The sequence below is a fragment of the Oncorhynchus clarkii genome, chromosome 21, assembly GCF_045791955.1.
Source record: "Oncorhynchus clarkii lewisi isolate Uvic-CL-2024 chromosome 21, UVic_Ocla_1.0, whole genome shotgun sequence".
NCBI lineage: Eukaryota > Metazoa > Chordata > Actinopteri > Salmoniformes > Salmonidae > Oncorhynchus > Oncorhynchus clarkii.
This window is the reverse complement of record NC_092167.1, coordinates 53,829,574-53,844,240: the sequence shown is the minus strand read 5'-3', so window position 1 is coordinate 53,844,240 and position 14,667 is coordinate 53,829,574. Positions and strand designations below refer to the sequence as shown.

The 14,667-nt window shown below is 50.1% G+C and overlaps 2 protein-coding genes across 3 annotated transcripts in view; one reads left to right on the top strand and one right to left on the bottom strand.

Annotated features, from left to right (window-relative positions):
- Window positions 1-14,667, top strand: part of LOC139379146 (high mobility group protein B2-like) — a 371,903-nt gene that overhangs the window by 8,679 nt on the left and 348,557 nt on the right. Inside the window, exon 6 of one of the 2 annotated variants that reach the window (XR_011628374.1) lies at window positions 1-697. This exon is cut by the window's left edge and continues 54 nt beyond it. Coding sequence is in view for 1 of the 2 variants with exons in the window: in XM_071121987.1 (XP_070978088.1) it covers window positions 1-123 (123 nt within the window). In the remaining variant the exon portion in view is untranslated. Of the gene's footprint in view, window positions 1,916-14,667 lie in introns of those variants that run through there. The other variant, XM_071121987.1, reaches the window with a different exon arrangement.
- The window catches only part of LOC139379531 (phosphatidylinositol 4,5-bisphosphate 3-kinase catalytic subunit alpha isoform), a 167,096-nt gene continuing 159,508 nt past the window's right edge, over window positions 7,080-14,667 (bottom strand). The window contains exons 24-26 of the mRNA XM_071122348.1: window positions 12,428-12,579; window positions 12,187-12,349; window positions 7,080-7,190 (exon numbers count right to left, since the gene is read on the bottom strand). Of these exons, the coding sequence (XP_070978449.1) occupies window positions 7,080-7,190; window positions 12,187-12,349; window positions 12,428-12,579 (426 nt within the window). The remainder of the gene's footprint in view (window positions 7,191-12,186; window positions 12,350-12,427; window positions 12,580-14,667) is intronic.

Sequence of the window (14,667 nt, the reverse complement as noted above, 5' to 3'; positions counted from 1 at the left end):
GGTCCCGGGGGCTCGTCTGGTATAATGCCCCACGCCGCGGCCGGTGGCGGAGATGACGATGATGACGACGACGATGACCTGGAGGACGATGACGATGAAGAGGACGATGATGATGACGAGTAGAGCTGTTAGTGTTGTGTTCCAGCCTGTAGGAGCAGTATGTGTGTTTTACCTCGCCCTCTAAGCTCCGCCCACCCGGGGTCACGGCAAGCTAAAACACACCCAGTTCCAGAGGAGGAATCTGATTGGTTGAAAGGTGTGCGTGTGTGTCTGTCAGTGACCCTGGAGGACTGGCCCTAGGTCAGGGGTCAAAGGTTAGTTAGAGCTGGGCTGGACCAGACACAACCCGTAGGGGACTTATATTATCACGCGTAAATGATTACTCATCATCTTAAACATCTGTAACCCTGGTAACCGTTGCTGTGGGCCAACATGTCCAATAGCAGAGCTCTGTATCTCCAGGAGGATGCTGCTGTTCCCAGGGTTGTGTGGTGTCCAGGCTCTTCAATATTATCACGTGTTGTAACTGTTTTTTAAAACACACTGTTCTGTTTTATTTTTTTAATTGAAACCATATGTAGAAACTGGCTTTTATAATACCATTTTTATGATTCTGAAAATGAACAATGTTTTATCTGTGTGTTCTGTTCTGCTGTACACAATCTGACATGGTATTTATTCTAATGAGACTGACCAGGTGAATCCAATGATCCCGTATTGATGTCACCTGTTAAATCCACTTCAATCAGTGTAGATGAAGGGGAGGAGACGGGTTAAAGAAGGATTTTTATGTCTTGACAATTGAGACATGGATTGTGTATGTGTGCCATTCAGAGGGTGAATGGGTAAGACAAAATATTTAAGCCCCTTTGAACAGGGTATGGTAGTAGGTGTCAGGCACACTGGTTGAGTGTCAAGAACTACAACGCTGCTGGGTTTTTCACATTCAACAGTTTCCTGTGTTTATCAAGAATGGTCCACCACCCAATCGACATCCAGCCAATTTGAAGCAACTGTAGGAAGCTTGGGAGTCAACATGGGGCCAGCATCCCTGTGGAACGCTTTCAACACCTTGTAGAGTCCATGTCTCGACTAGTTGAGGCTGTTCTGAGGTGCAACTCAATATTAGGAAGGTGTTAATGTTTTGTACACTCAGATGAAATAGGTCTAACATTCAGCTGAGGGTTATGTATTATATCAATACCACAGATGGGTAAGACTTACTATACAATCTTTAATACAGTCCAACAGGAGCAGGAGGTTGAGGTTGTAAAATGTTTATTAAATACACTAGAAACATCAGAATGGACATGCAGGCTTTGCCCTCCCTGGCCACCAGGGGGCGCCACACCCACCTACCAGTAGAATACAAACGTTATCAAAATACAGTACAGAGATCCTCAAAACACACCCACACACCTCACTGACCACATATGCTACGACCGCTAATAACTTGCCTACGGCGCTCCTTAGGGCCCTTGTGACCAGTTATAACCATATCTCAGTGGCTATAACCTCTGAGGAGTACTATTGCTTGTTTGTCGGGTGTTTTATTACTCAAAAATAATATATTTATAATCCAATAACTTAGTCATGCACTAACTAAATGGATGTTATTGATGATCTACCAGGGGATCGATCAATGGATATGTAGGATGTCGATAGTTGGACCCGGAAAAATGTAATCACGTTTTTCCACAACCAAACAGATCTTCGGTAATCAATCACAAATGAAAACCACACGTCATGACTTCAGTAATCAATCATCACATTGATAATAAAAACAACCACAGAAATGATTTAATAAATCACCACGATTGATCCTTCTGGGAATTGTTTTTGTATGCCGTGGGCCACCCTTCCGATTGGTGGCCATACTGTGTAACTACAGCATTGTGGAGATTAATGGTCCGTCCTTTTCCACAACAGACTGGATGTGGAGAATTGAAATAACTAATATCTATAATATCATGGTTGAGTTCAGTCAGAAAACCTTATTAATGGTTGGCCTCATAAGGTTTCTCTGAGATTGTCCTTTAAGAATGACATCCCTGATAACACTATTCAGAATGGCATCCCTGATAACACTATTCAGAATGGCAGAGCTCTCGCACACAGGACACAGAACTTTAAAGTAGCAACGTAGACGAGTTTATTCCAGAGAAAATCCTCTGGTTAGACCCGTCCTGACTAGTTTAGACCCGTCCTGACCACTAGACCCGTCCTGACTAGTTTAGACCCGTCCTGACCACTAGACCCGTCCTGACTAGTTTAGACCCGTCCTGACCACTAGACCCGTCCTGACCAGTTTAGACCCGTCCTGACTAGTTTAGACCCGTCCTGACCACTAGACCCGTTCTGACTAGTTTAGACCCGTCCTGACCACTAGACCCACCCTGACTAGTTTAGACCCGTCCTGACCAGTCTAGACCCGTCCTGACCAGTTAAGGCCCGTCCTCTGACTATTGACTAGTTAAGTTAGTTGGGGAATGGGGGCTTAGTTAAGTTCTGTGTGTTGTGGGCAGAGCTTATTGCACTCACAGTGACTCCTTCAGTCTCCTGGTTATCAATAACGCTGGTTATCATTAACACTGGTTCAATTCAAACACAGTCTCTCAAACAAGGACACATGGGCTACAAACTGGTATCAACTCAACATTTTCCTTGTTTTCTATTAAACTGCTGAGGAAGATGATAGAGACTGATGAGGAAGGTGATAGAGACTAGAAATGATCACGATTAAGTTTTTCTTCTCAACATTTTTTTTCTGTTTCAGTGCAAGTCAGATATTTTCCCATGATGCCTTTGGCTTTGTTGCGGCAGCAACCTTTGACCTTTGCCAAACCCTGAGGATCAAAAAACGACCCGAGCGACAACCGACACAACACCCCCATCCATCCTCTCTCAATTACCCTAGCATTACCTCAGCATTACCCTAACTCACATCATAACCCTGGCATTACCCTAGTATTACCCTGGCATTACCCTAACTCACATCATTACCCTGGCATTACCCTAGCATTACCCCAACTCACACCATTACCCTAGCATTACCCTAACTCACATCATTACCCTAGCATTACCCTAACTCACATCATTACCCTAGCATCACCCTAGCTCATATCATTACCCTAACTCACATCATTACCCTAACTCACATCATTACCCTAGCATTACCCAAACTCACATCATTACACCTAGCATTACCCTAGCATTACCCTAACTCACATCATTACCCTAGCATCACCCTAACTCACATCATTACCCTAACTCACATCATTACCATAGCATTACCATAACATTACCCAAACTCACATCATTACCCTAGCATTACCCAAACTCGCATCATTACCCTAACATTACCCTAACTCACATCATTACCTTAGCATTACCCAAACTCGCATCATTACCCTAACATTACCCTAACTCACATCATTACCCTAGCATTACCCAAACTCACATCATTACCCTAACTCACATCATTACCCTAGCATTACCCAAACTCACATCATTACACCTAGCATTACCCTAGCATTACCCTAACTCACATCATTACCCTAGCATCACCCTAACTCACATCATTACCCTAACTCACATCATTACCATAGCATTACCATAACATTACCCAAACTCACATCATTACCCTAGCATTACCCAAACTCGCATCATTACCCTAACATTACCCTAACTCACATCATTACCCTAGCATTACCCAAACTCGCATCATTACCCTAACATTACCCTAACTCACATCATTACCCTAGCATTACCCAAACTCACATCATTACCCTAACATTACCCTAACTCACATCATTACCCTAACATCACCCTAACTCACATCATTACCCTAACTCACATCAACCATCATTACCCTAGCATTACCCTAACTCATTACCCATCATTACCCTAACTCACATCAACCATCATGACCCTAACTCGCATCAACCATCATTACCCTAACATTACCCTAACTCACATCATTACCCGAACTCACATCAACCATCATTACCCTAACATTACCCTAACTCACATCATTACCCTAACTCACATCATTACCCTAACATTACCCCTAACTTACATCAACCATCATCCTAACATTGTGTCTGAGAGAGAGAGTCATATTTTCTAGGCAGGGACAGTGTGTGTCTGTGTGTCTTCTGAGAGAGAGAGAATCATATTTTCTAGACAGGGACAGTGTGTGTCTGTGTGTCTTCTGAGAGAGAGAATAATATTTTCTAGACAGGAACAGTGTGTGTGTGTGTGTGTCTGTGTATTCTGAGAGAGAGAGAGTCATATTTTCTAGGCAGGGACAGTGTGTGTCTGTGTGTATTCTGAGAGAGAGAGAGAGAGAGTCATATTTTCTAGGCAGGGACAGTGTGTGTGTGTATGGGACTAGGATTTGAGAAATTCGCATAACAAGCTTGCACTCTGTTCCTTGTCTCCGTGTGATGGGTGAAAATATGATCACTCGATGAGAGAACGTGTGCAGCCTATTCTGAATTGAATCTTGTCTTTACTGATATGTAGAATGACCAGGAGGATAAACACGTCCTCTGTGTGTACGGGAACATGGGGCTCCACTTCCCCCGGTCCTTCTTCAATCATACTCTGGTTTAATAGCAGAACATGTGGCTAATAGAGGCAGCTGAGATCCTCTTTTCAGTGGCAGACATCAACACCGCCTGATTCCATATAGGAATGTCTGGGAACACATTTCACTCCACAAATCCACCAGTTTGAGGAGCACGCAGCCTCTCGTTGTGCGACAGGTGGTTTTCCACCCAAACTCGGTATGCCATGGGCTCTCCTACCCTGTTCCTGTAGCTACCCAGTACTCTGTATACCATGGGCCTCCTACCCTGTTCCTGTAGCTACCCAGTACTCTGTATACCATGGGCTCTCCTACCCTGTTCATACAGCTACCCAGTACTCTGTATGCCATGGGCTCTCCAACCCTGTGTTTAATGTTGGAGTATAGGCTAGACCAATTATGTACCAAAGACATCTTAAATCAGTTTTTTTTTTTAAATCAGTTTTTTCTGCCGTGCGTAATATGCAATAGGCTATGTATTGTATAAGGGAACAATCATTATTTAAATTCAGATGTTGTTCCTGTCTTGGGCTCATATATATAGTAGGCCTATAATCAGCTCTAATATACCTCTGAGTGTTTCTCAACGAGTTAGCATGCTAGTTGGCTAACTAGGCTAACCGCACTGCAAACTATACAGTCTACGGCACCTGGTCTGCAATCCATCACATATACAAGCACAACATTAGTTGCCGTTACAATAGTTAGCTAGCTAACTATCCATTTGTACTTTTACATCCACAAGGACCAGGTTTTCCACTCAGTTTCAACCTGTTGTTGAACATCTTTCTTCAAATTCATCATCACAGTGAGGTGAGTTTTTAAAAATACGGTACTGTTTTGATGATCAGTATTTAATGTGATTTTAAATTGTATTTGCATTGACTTCAGAGTGGTTAGAGGACCAATAGAGCCCTGAGTACCAGACCATTAGGACCTGATGGAGGGACAATAGAGACCTGAGTACCAGGCCATTAGGACCTGATGGAGGGACAATAGAGACCTGAGTACCAGGCCATTAGGACCTGATGGAGGAACAATAGAGCCCTGGGTACCAGACCATTAGGACCTGATGGAGGGACAATAGAGACCTGAGTACCAGGCCATTAGGACCTGATGGAGGGACAATAGAGACCTGAGTACCAGGCCATTAGGACCTGATGGAGGGACAATAGAGTCCTGAGTACCAGGCCATTAGGACCTGATGGAGGGACAATAGAGACCTGAGTACCAGGCCATTAGGACCTGATGGAGGGACAATAGAGCCCTGAGTACCAGGCCATTAGAACCTGATGGAGGGACGATAGAGCCCTGAGTACCAGGCCATTAGGACCTGATGGAGGGACAATAGAGCCCTGAGTACCAGGCCATTAGGACCTGATGGAGGGACAATAGAGCCCTGAGTACCAGGCCATTAGGACCTGATGGAGGTACAAGAGAGCCCTGAGTACCAGGCCATTAGGACCTGATGGAGGAACAATAGAGCCCTGAGTACCGGGCCATTAGGACCTGATGGAGGGACGAGAGAGCCCTGAGTACCAGGCCATTAGGACCTGATGGAGGGACAAGAGAGCCCTGAGTACCAGGCCATTAGGACCTGATGGAGGGACGAGAGAGCCCTGAGTACCGGGCCATTAGGACCTGATGGAGGGACGAGAGAGCCCTGAGTACCAGGCCAGTAGGACCTGAAGGTCTTTAGCGAGTTGGGTACTACTAACATGTCCAGAGTACGTAAGAGGAGACTCCCATTGAATATTTACTGTGGTCATGACTTCTGGTGTGGCGGTAATACGGTCCCCACAACAGCCCTATGTGGGAGGGGAACGTGTGTTTATGGGAGGGGGAACGTGTGTTTATGGGAGGGGAGGGGGAATGTGTGTTTATGAGAGGGGAGGGGAACGTGTGTTTATGCGAGGGGAGGGGGAACGTGTGTTTATGGGAGGGGAGGGGGAATGTGTGTTTATGAGAGGGGAGGGGGAATATGTGTTTATGGGAGGGGAGGGGGAATGTGTGTTTATGGGAAGGAGAAGGTGTGTTCTTGGGAGGGGGAATGTGTGTTCATGGGAGGGGAGGGGGAACGTGTGTTTATGGGAAGGAGAAGGTGTGTTAGAATGTTTTAGCTACTGTTGGTAGTAACATAATGGTTATTGCATCTTCATATCAAATGGGATTCTCTGTGTGTGTGTGTGACTCTCTCTCTCTCTCTCTCTCTCTCTCTCTCTGTGTGTGTGTGTGACTCTCTCTCTCTCTCTCTGTGTGTGTGACTCTCTCTCTCTCTCTCTCTCTCTCTCTCTCTCTCTCTCTCTCTCTCTCTCTCTCTCTCTCTCTCTCTCTCTGTGTGTATGTGACTCTCTCTCTCTCTCTCTGTGTGTGTATGTTACTCTCTCTCTCTCTCTCTCTCTGTGTGTGTGTGATTCTCCCTCTGTGTGTGTGACTCTCCCTCTCTCTCTGTGTGTGTGTGTGGGGGGGGGGGGGGGGGGGGGGCATGTCAGTGTTCGTTGGGCATGTGTCTGATGGTGTGGAAGATCCAGTCCATCTTAGTGGTCCATCCTCCATGGTGAGCATCGTTCATTTGCTTGGTGAAGTACTCCAGAGCCTCCTGGTGACACAAACATGTTATAACAGGTTATAAGACACAGAGAGACGGCTAATGGGGATCCGTAATAAATATTAATGCATGTTGTAACTTCACTACACATTACGGCAGGAAAATTCAAATCTGGTGCAGGCCAGATCCACTGCATTTTTCATTGTCCCCCTCTAATCAGGGACTGATTTAGACCTGGGACACCAGGTGGGTGATTCCCCTCTAACCAGGGACTGATTTAGACCTGGGACACCAGGTGGGTGATTCCCCTCTAATCAGGGGCTGATTTAGATCTGGGATACCAGGTGGGTGATTCCCCTCTAATCAGGGACTGATATAGACTTGGGACACCAGGTGGGTGATTCCCCTCTAATCAGGGACTGATATAGACCTGGGACACCAGGTGGGTGATTCCCCTCTAATCAGGGACTGATATAGACCTGGGACAGGTCTAACTGCCTGTTAGCTCGTCTACAGAGCGAGGATTTTCCTCAGATAGGGTCAGGGGTCAGGGGTTCTGTACTGCCTGTTGGCTCGTCTACAGAGCAAGGGTTTTCCTCAGATAGGGTCAGGGGTTCTGTACTGCCTGTTGGCTCGTCTACAGAGCGAGGGTTTTCCTCTGGTACGGTTAGGGGTTAGGGGTCAGGGGTTCTGTACTGCATGTTAGCTCGTCTACAGAGCGAGGGTTTTCCTCAGATAGGGTCAGGGGTCAGGGATTCTGTACTGCCTGTTGGCTCTTCTCCAGAGCGAGGGTCTTCCTCAGGTACGGTTAGGGGTCAGGGGTTCTGTACTACCTGTTGGCTCTTCTCCAGAGCGAGGGTCTTCCTCAGGTAGGGTCAGGGGTTCTATACTACCTGTTGGCTCTTATCCAGAGTGAGGGTCTTCCTCAGGTACGGTTAGGGGTTAGGGGTCAGGGGTTCTGTATTACCTGTTGGCTCTTCTCCAGAGCGAGGGTCTTCCTCAGGTAGGGTCAGGGGTTCTGTACTACCTGTTGGCTCTTCTCCAGAGCGAGGGTCTTCCTCAGGTACGGTTAGGGGTCAGGGGTTCTGTATTACCTGTTGGCTCTTCTCCAGAGCGAGGGTCTTCCTCAGGTACGGTTAGGGGTCAGGGGTTCTGTATTACCTGTTGGCTCTTCTCCAGAGCGAGGGTCTTCCTCAGGTAGGGTCAGGGGTTCTATACTACCTGTTGGCTCTTATCCAGAGTGAGGGTCTTCCTCAGGTACGGTTAGGGGTTAGGGGTCAGGGGTTCTGTATTACCTGTTGGCTCTTCTCCAGAGCGAGGGTCTTCCTCAGGTAGGGTCAGGGGTTCTGTACTACCTGTTGGCTCTTCTCCAGAGCGAGGGTCTTCCTCAGGTACGGTTAGGGGTCAGGGGTTCTGTATTACCTGTTGGCTCTTCTCCAGAGCGAGGGTCTTCCTCAGGTACGGTAAGGGGTCAGGGGTTCTGTATTACCTGTTGGCTCTTCTCCAGAGCGAGGGTCTTCCTCAGGTAGGGTCAGGGGTTCTATACTACCTGTTGGCTCTTATCCAGAGTGAGGGTCTTCCTCAGGTACGGTTAGGGGTCAGGGGTTCTGTATTACCTGTTGGCTCTTCTCCAGAGTGAGGGTCTTCCTCAGGTACGGTTAGGGGTCAGGGGTTCTGTATTACCTGTTGGCTCTTCTCCAGAGCGAGGGTCTTCCTCAGGTACGGTTAGGGGTCAGGGGTTCTGTATTACCTGTTGGCTCTTCTCCAGAGTGAGGGTCTTCCTCAGGTACGGTTAGGGGTCAGGGGTTCTGTATTACCTGTTGGCTCTTCTCCAGAGCGAGGGTCTTCCTCAGGTACGGTTAGGGGTCAGGGGTTCTGTATTACCTGTTGGCTCTTATCCAGAGTGAGGGTCTTCCTCAGGTACGGTTAGGGGTCAGGGGTTCTGTATTACCTGTTGGCTCTTCTCCAGAGCGAGGGTCTTCCTCAGGTACGGTTAGGGGTCAGGGGTTCTGTATTACCTGTTGGCTCTTCTCCAGAGCGAGGGTCTTCCTCAGGTACGGTTAGGGGTCAGGGGTTCTGTATTACCTGTTGGCTCTTCTCCAGAGCGAGGGTCTTCCTCAGGTACGGTTAGGGGTCAGGGGTTCTGTATTACCTGTTGGCTCTTCTCCAGAGCGAGGGTCTTCCTCAGGTACGGTTAGGGGTCAGGGGTTCTGTATTACCTGTTGGCTCTTCTCCAGAGCGAGGGTCTTCCTCAGGTACGGTTAGGGGTCAGGGGTTCTGTATTACCTGTTGGCTCTTCTCCAGAGCGAGGGTCTTCCTCAGGTACGGTTAGGGGTCAGGGGTTCTGTATTACCTGTTGGCTCTTCTCCAGAGCGAGGGTCTTCCTCAGGTACGGTTAGGGGTCAGGGGTTCTGTATTACCTGTTGGCTCTTCTCCAGAGCGAGGGTCTTCCTCAGGTACGGTTAGGGGTCAGGGGTTCTGTATTACCTGTTGGCTCTTCTCCAGAGCGAGGGTCTTCCTCAGGTAAGGTTAGGGGTTAGGGGTCAGGGGTTCTGTATTACCTGTTGGCTCTTCTCCAGAGCGAGGGTCTTCCTCAGGTACGGTTAGGGGTCAGGGGTTCTGTATTACCTGTTGGCTCTTCTCCAGAGCGAGGGTCTTCCTCAGGTACGGTTAGGGGTCAGGGGTTCTGTATTACCTGTTGGCTCTTCTCCAGAGCGAGGGTCTTCCTCAGGTACGGTTAGGGGTCAGGGGTTCTGTATTACCTGTTGGCTCTTCTCCAGAGCGAGGGTCTTCCTCAGGTACGGTTAGGGGTCAGGGGTTCTGTATTACCTGTTGGCTCTTCTCCAGAGCGAGGGTCTTCCTCAGGTACGGTTAGGGGTCAGGGGTTCTGTATTACCTGTTGGCTCTTCTCCAGAGCGAGGGTCTTCCTCAGGTACGGTTAGGGGTCAGGGGTTCTGTATTACCTGTTGGCTCTTCTCCAGAGCGAGGGTCTTCCTCAGGTACGGTTAGGGGTCAGGGGTTCTGTATTACCTGTTGGCTCTTCTCCAGAGCGAGGGTCTTCCTCAGGTACGGTTAGGGGTCAGGGGTTCTGTATTACCTGTTGGCTCTTCTCCAGAGCGAGGGTCTTCCTCAGGTACGGTTAGGGGTCAGGGGTTCTGTATTACCTGTTGGCTCTTCTCCAGAGCGAGGGTCTTCCTCAGGTACGGTTAGGGGTCAGGGGTTCTGTATTACCTGTTGGCTCTTCTCCAGAGCGAGGGTCTTCCTCAGGTACGGTTAGGGGTCAGGGGTTCTGTATTACCTGTTGGCTCTTCTCCAGAGCGAGGGTCTTCCTCAGGTACGGTTAGGGGTCAGGGGTTCTGTATTACCTGTTGGCTCTTCTCCAGAGCGAGGGTCTTCCTCAGGTACGGTTAGGGGTCAGGGGTTCTGTATTACCTGTTGGCTCTTCTCCAGAGCGAGGGTCTTCCTCAGGTACGGTTAGGGGTCAGGGGTTCTGTATTACCTGTTGGCTCTTCTCCAGAGCGAGGGTCTTCCTCAGGTACGGTTAGGGGTCAGGGGTTCTGTATTACCTGTTGGCTCTTCTCCAGAGCGAGGGTCTTCCTCAGGTACGGTTAGGGGTCAGGGGTTCTGTATTACCTGTTGGCTCTTCTCCAGAGCGAGGGTCTTCCTCAGGTACGGTTAGGGGTCAGGGGTTCTGTATTACCTGTTGGCTCTTCTCCAGAGCGAGGGTCTTCCTCAGGTACGGTTAGGGGTCAGGGGTTCTGTATTACCTGTTGGCTCTTCTCCAGAGCGAGGGTCTTCCTCAGGTACGGTTAGGGGTCAGGGGTTCTGTATTACCTGTTGGCTCTTCTCCAGAGCGAGGGTCTTCCTCAGGTACGGTTAGGGGTCAGGGGTTCTGTATTACCTGTTGGCTCTTCTCCAGAGCGAGGGTCTTCCTCAGGTACGGTTAGGGGTCAGGGGTTCTGTATTACCTGTTGGCTCTTCTCCAGAGCGAGGGTCTTCCTCAGGTACGGTTAGGGGTCAGGGGTTCTGTATTACCTGTTGGCTCTTCTCCAGAGCGAGGGTCTTCCTCAGGTACGGTTAGGGGTCAGGGGTTCTGTATTACCTGTTGGCTCTTCTCCAGAGCGAGGGTCTTCCTCAGGTACGGTTAGGGGTCAGGGGTTCTGTATTACCTGTTGGCTCTTCTCCAGAGCGAGGGTCTTCCTCAGGTACGGTTAGGGGTCAGGGGTTCTGTATTACCTGTTGGCTCTTCTCCAGAGCGAGGGTCTTCCTCAGGTACGGTTAGGGGTCAGGGGTTCTGTATTACCTGTTGGCTCTTCTCCAGAGCGAGGGTCTTCCTCAGGTACGGTTAGGGGTCAGGGGTTCTGTATTACCTGTTGGCTCTTCTCCAGAGCGAGGGTCTTCCTCAGGTACGGTTAGGGGTCAGGGGTTCTGTATTACCTGTTGGCTCTTCTCCAGAGCGAGGGTCTTCCTCAGGTACGGTTAGGGGTCAGGGGTTCTGTATTACCTGTTGGCTCTTCTCCAGAGCGAGGGTCTTCCTCAGGTAAGGTTAGGGGTTAGGGGTCAGGGGTTCTGTATTACCTGTTGGCTCTTCTCCAGAGCGAGGGTCTTCCTCAGGTACGGTTAGGGGTCAGGGGTTCTGTATTACCTGTTGGCTCTTCTCCAGAGCGAGGGTCTTCCTCAGGTACGGTTAGGGGTCAGGGGTTCTGTATTACCTGTTGGCTCTTCTCCAGAGCGAGGGTCTTCCTCAGGTACGGTTAGGGGTCAGGGGTTCTGTATTACCTGTTGGCTCTTCTCCAGAGCGAGGGTCTTCCTCAGGTACGGTTAGGGGTCAGGGGTTCTGTATTACCTGTTGGCTCTTCTCCAGAGCGAGGGTCTTCCTCAGGTACGGTTAGGGGTCAGGGGTTCTGTATTACCTGTTGGCTCTTCTCCAGAGCGAGGGTCTTCCTCAGGTACGGTTAGGGGTCAGGGGTTCTGTATTACCTGTTGGCTCTTCTCCAGAGCGAGGGTCTTCCTCAGGTACGGTTAGGGGTCAGGGGTTCTGTATTACCTGTTGGCTCTTCTCCAGAGCGAGGGTCTTCCTCAGGTAAGCAATGTCATCAAAGGACTGTAGTTCAGGCATGCCACAGCCCAGCAACAGGGAGAACAGGTTGATGAACAGAGAGGCATGCTGTCGGATGGATAGGTACGCCTTGTAACACATCTCCTGGAACCTGTGGGGAAGGGGGGGGTTAACAGGGGGTGTGTTCTCTGTGTGTGTACTGTTTGTATGTGTACGGTGTATGTTGTACCTCTCAAACTCTTTGGTCTTGGTACACTCCTGGACTCCCTTACTGATGACAATCAGGAAGTCTTGTGTCAGAACGAAGGGAACTCTCTCTCTCTTATAGCCAAACTTCTTCTTCTTATGATCCAGGAAGTGGCCAAAGTCTATATGGAACAGCTAGGGGGGGGGGGTGGATGGAGAGGGAGAGAGAGAGGATGGAGACAGAGGGAGTGGATGGAGAGGATGGATAGGGAGAGAGAGGATGGATGGAGCGAATGGAGACAGAGAGAGAGGATGGAGGCAGAGAGAGATGATGGAAGGAGCGGATGGAGAGGGAGAGAGAGAGGATGGAGACAGAGGGAGTGGATGGAGAGGATGGAGAGGGAGAGAGAGAGGATGGAGAGGATAGATAGGGAGAGGATGGATGGAGCGGATGAATAAAAAGAGAGAGGATGGAGAGGGAGAGAGAGGATGGAGAGGGAGAGAGAGGATGGATGGAGCGGATGGAGACAGAGAGAGAGGATGGAGAGGATGGAGAGGGAGGGTGAGGATGGAGAGGGAGAGAGAGAGAGAGGATGGAGGGAGCGGATGGAGAGGGAGAGAGAGAGGATGGAGACAGAGGGAGTGGATGGAGAGGATGGATAGGGAGAGAGATGATGGATGGAGCGGATGGAGACAGAGAGAGAGGATGGAGAGGGAGAGAGAGGATGGAGATGGAGGGAGCGGAGGGAGAGCGAGAGGATGGAGGCAGAGAGAGATGATGGAGGGAGCAGATGGAGAGGGAGAGAGAGAGGATGGAGACAGCGGATGGAGACAGAGAGAGAGGATGGAGGGAGTGGATGGAGAGTGAGAGAGAGAGAGGATGGAGACAGAGAGAGAGGATGGAGGGAGTGGATGGAGAGGGAGAGGATGGAGAGGGAGAGAGAGAGGATGGAGAGGGAGAGAGAGAGGAAGGAGACAGAGGGAGTGGATGGAGAGGATGGATAGGGAGAGAGAGGATGGATGGAGCGAATGGAGACAGAGAGAGAGGATGGAGGGAGTGGATGGAGAGTGAGAGAGAGAGAGGATGGAGACAGAGAGAGAGGATGGAGGGAGAGGATGGAGAGGGAGAGAGAGAGGATGGAGGGAGCGGAAGGAGAGGGAGAGAGAGAGGATGGAGACAGAGGGAGTGGATGGAGAGGATGGATAGGGAGAGAGAGGATGGATGGAGCGGATGGAGACAGAGAGAGAGGATGGAGGCAGAGAGAGATGATGGAGGGAGCAGATGGAGAGGGAGAGAGAGAGGATGGAGACAGCGGATGGAGACAGAGAGAGAGGATGGAGGGAGTGGATGGAGAGTGAGAGAGAGAGAGGATGGAGACAGAGAGAGAGGATGGAGGGAGTGGATGGAGAGGGAGAGGATGGAGAGGGAGAGAGAGAGGATGGAGAGGGAGAGAGAGAGGAAGGAGACAGAGGGAGTGGATGGAGAGGATGGATAGGGAGAGAGAGGATGGATGGAGCGAATGGAGACAGAGAGAGAGGATGGAGGGAGTGGATGGAGAGTGAGAGAGAGAGAGGATGGAGACAGAGAGAGAGGATGGAGGGAGAGGATGGAGAGGGAGAGAGAGAGGATGGAGGGAGCAGAAGGAGAGGGAGAGAGAGAGGATGGAGACAGAGGGAGTGGATGGAGAGGATGGATAGGGAGAGAGAGGATGGATGGAGCGGATGGAGACAGAGAGAGAGGATGGAGGCAGAGAGAGATGATGGAGGGAGCGGATGGAGAGGGAGAGAGAGAGGATGGAGACAGAGGGAGTGGATGGAGAGGATGGAGAGGGAGAGAGAGAGGATGGAGAGGATGGATAGGGAGAGGATGGATGGAGCGGATGAATAAAAAGAGAGAGGATGGAGAGGGAGAGAGAGGATGGAGAGGGAGAGAGAGGATGGATGGAGCGGATGGATACAGAGAGAGAGGATGGAGAGGATGGAGAGGGAGGGTGAGGATGGAGAGGGAGAGAGAGAGAGAGGATGGAGGGAGCAGATGGAGAGGGAGAGAGAGAGGATGGAGACAGAGGGAGTGGATGGAGAGGATGGATAGGGAGAGAGATGATGGATGGAGCGGATGGAGACAGAGAGAGAGGATGGAGAGGGAGAGAGAGGATGGAGATGGAGGGAGCGGAGGGAGAGCGAGAGGATGGAGGCAGAGAGAGATGATGGAGGGAGCAGATGGAGAGGGAGAGAGAGAGGATGGAGACAGTGGATGGAGACAGAGAGAGAGGATGGAGGGAG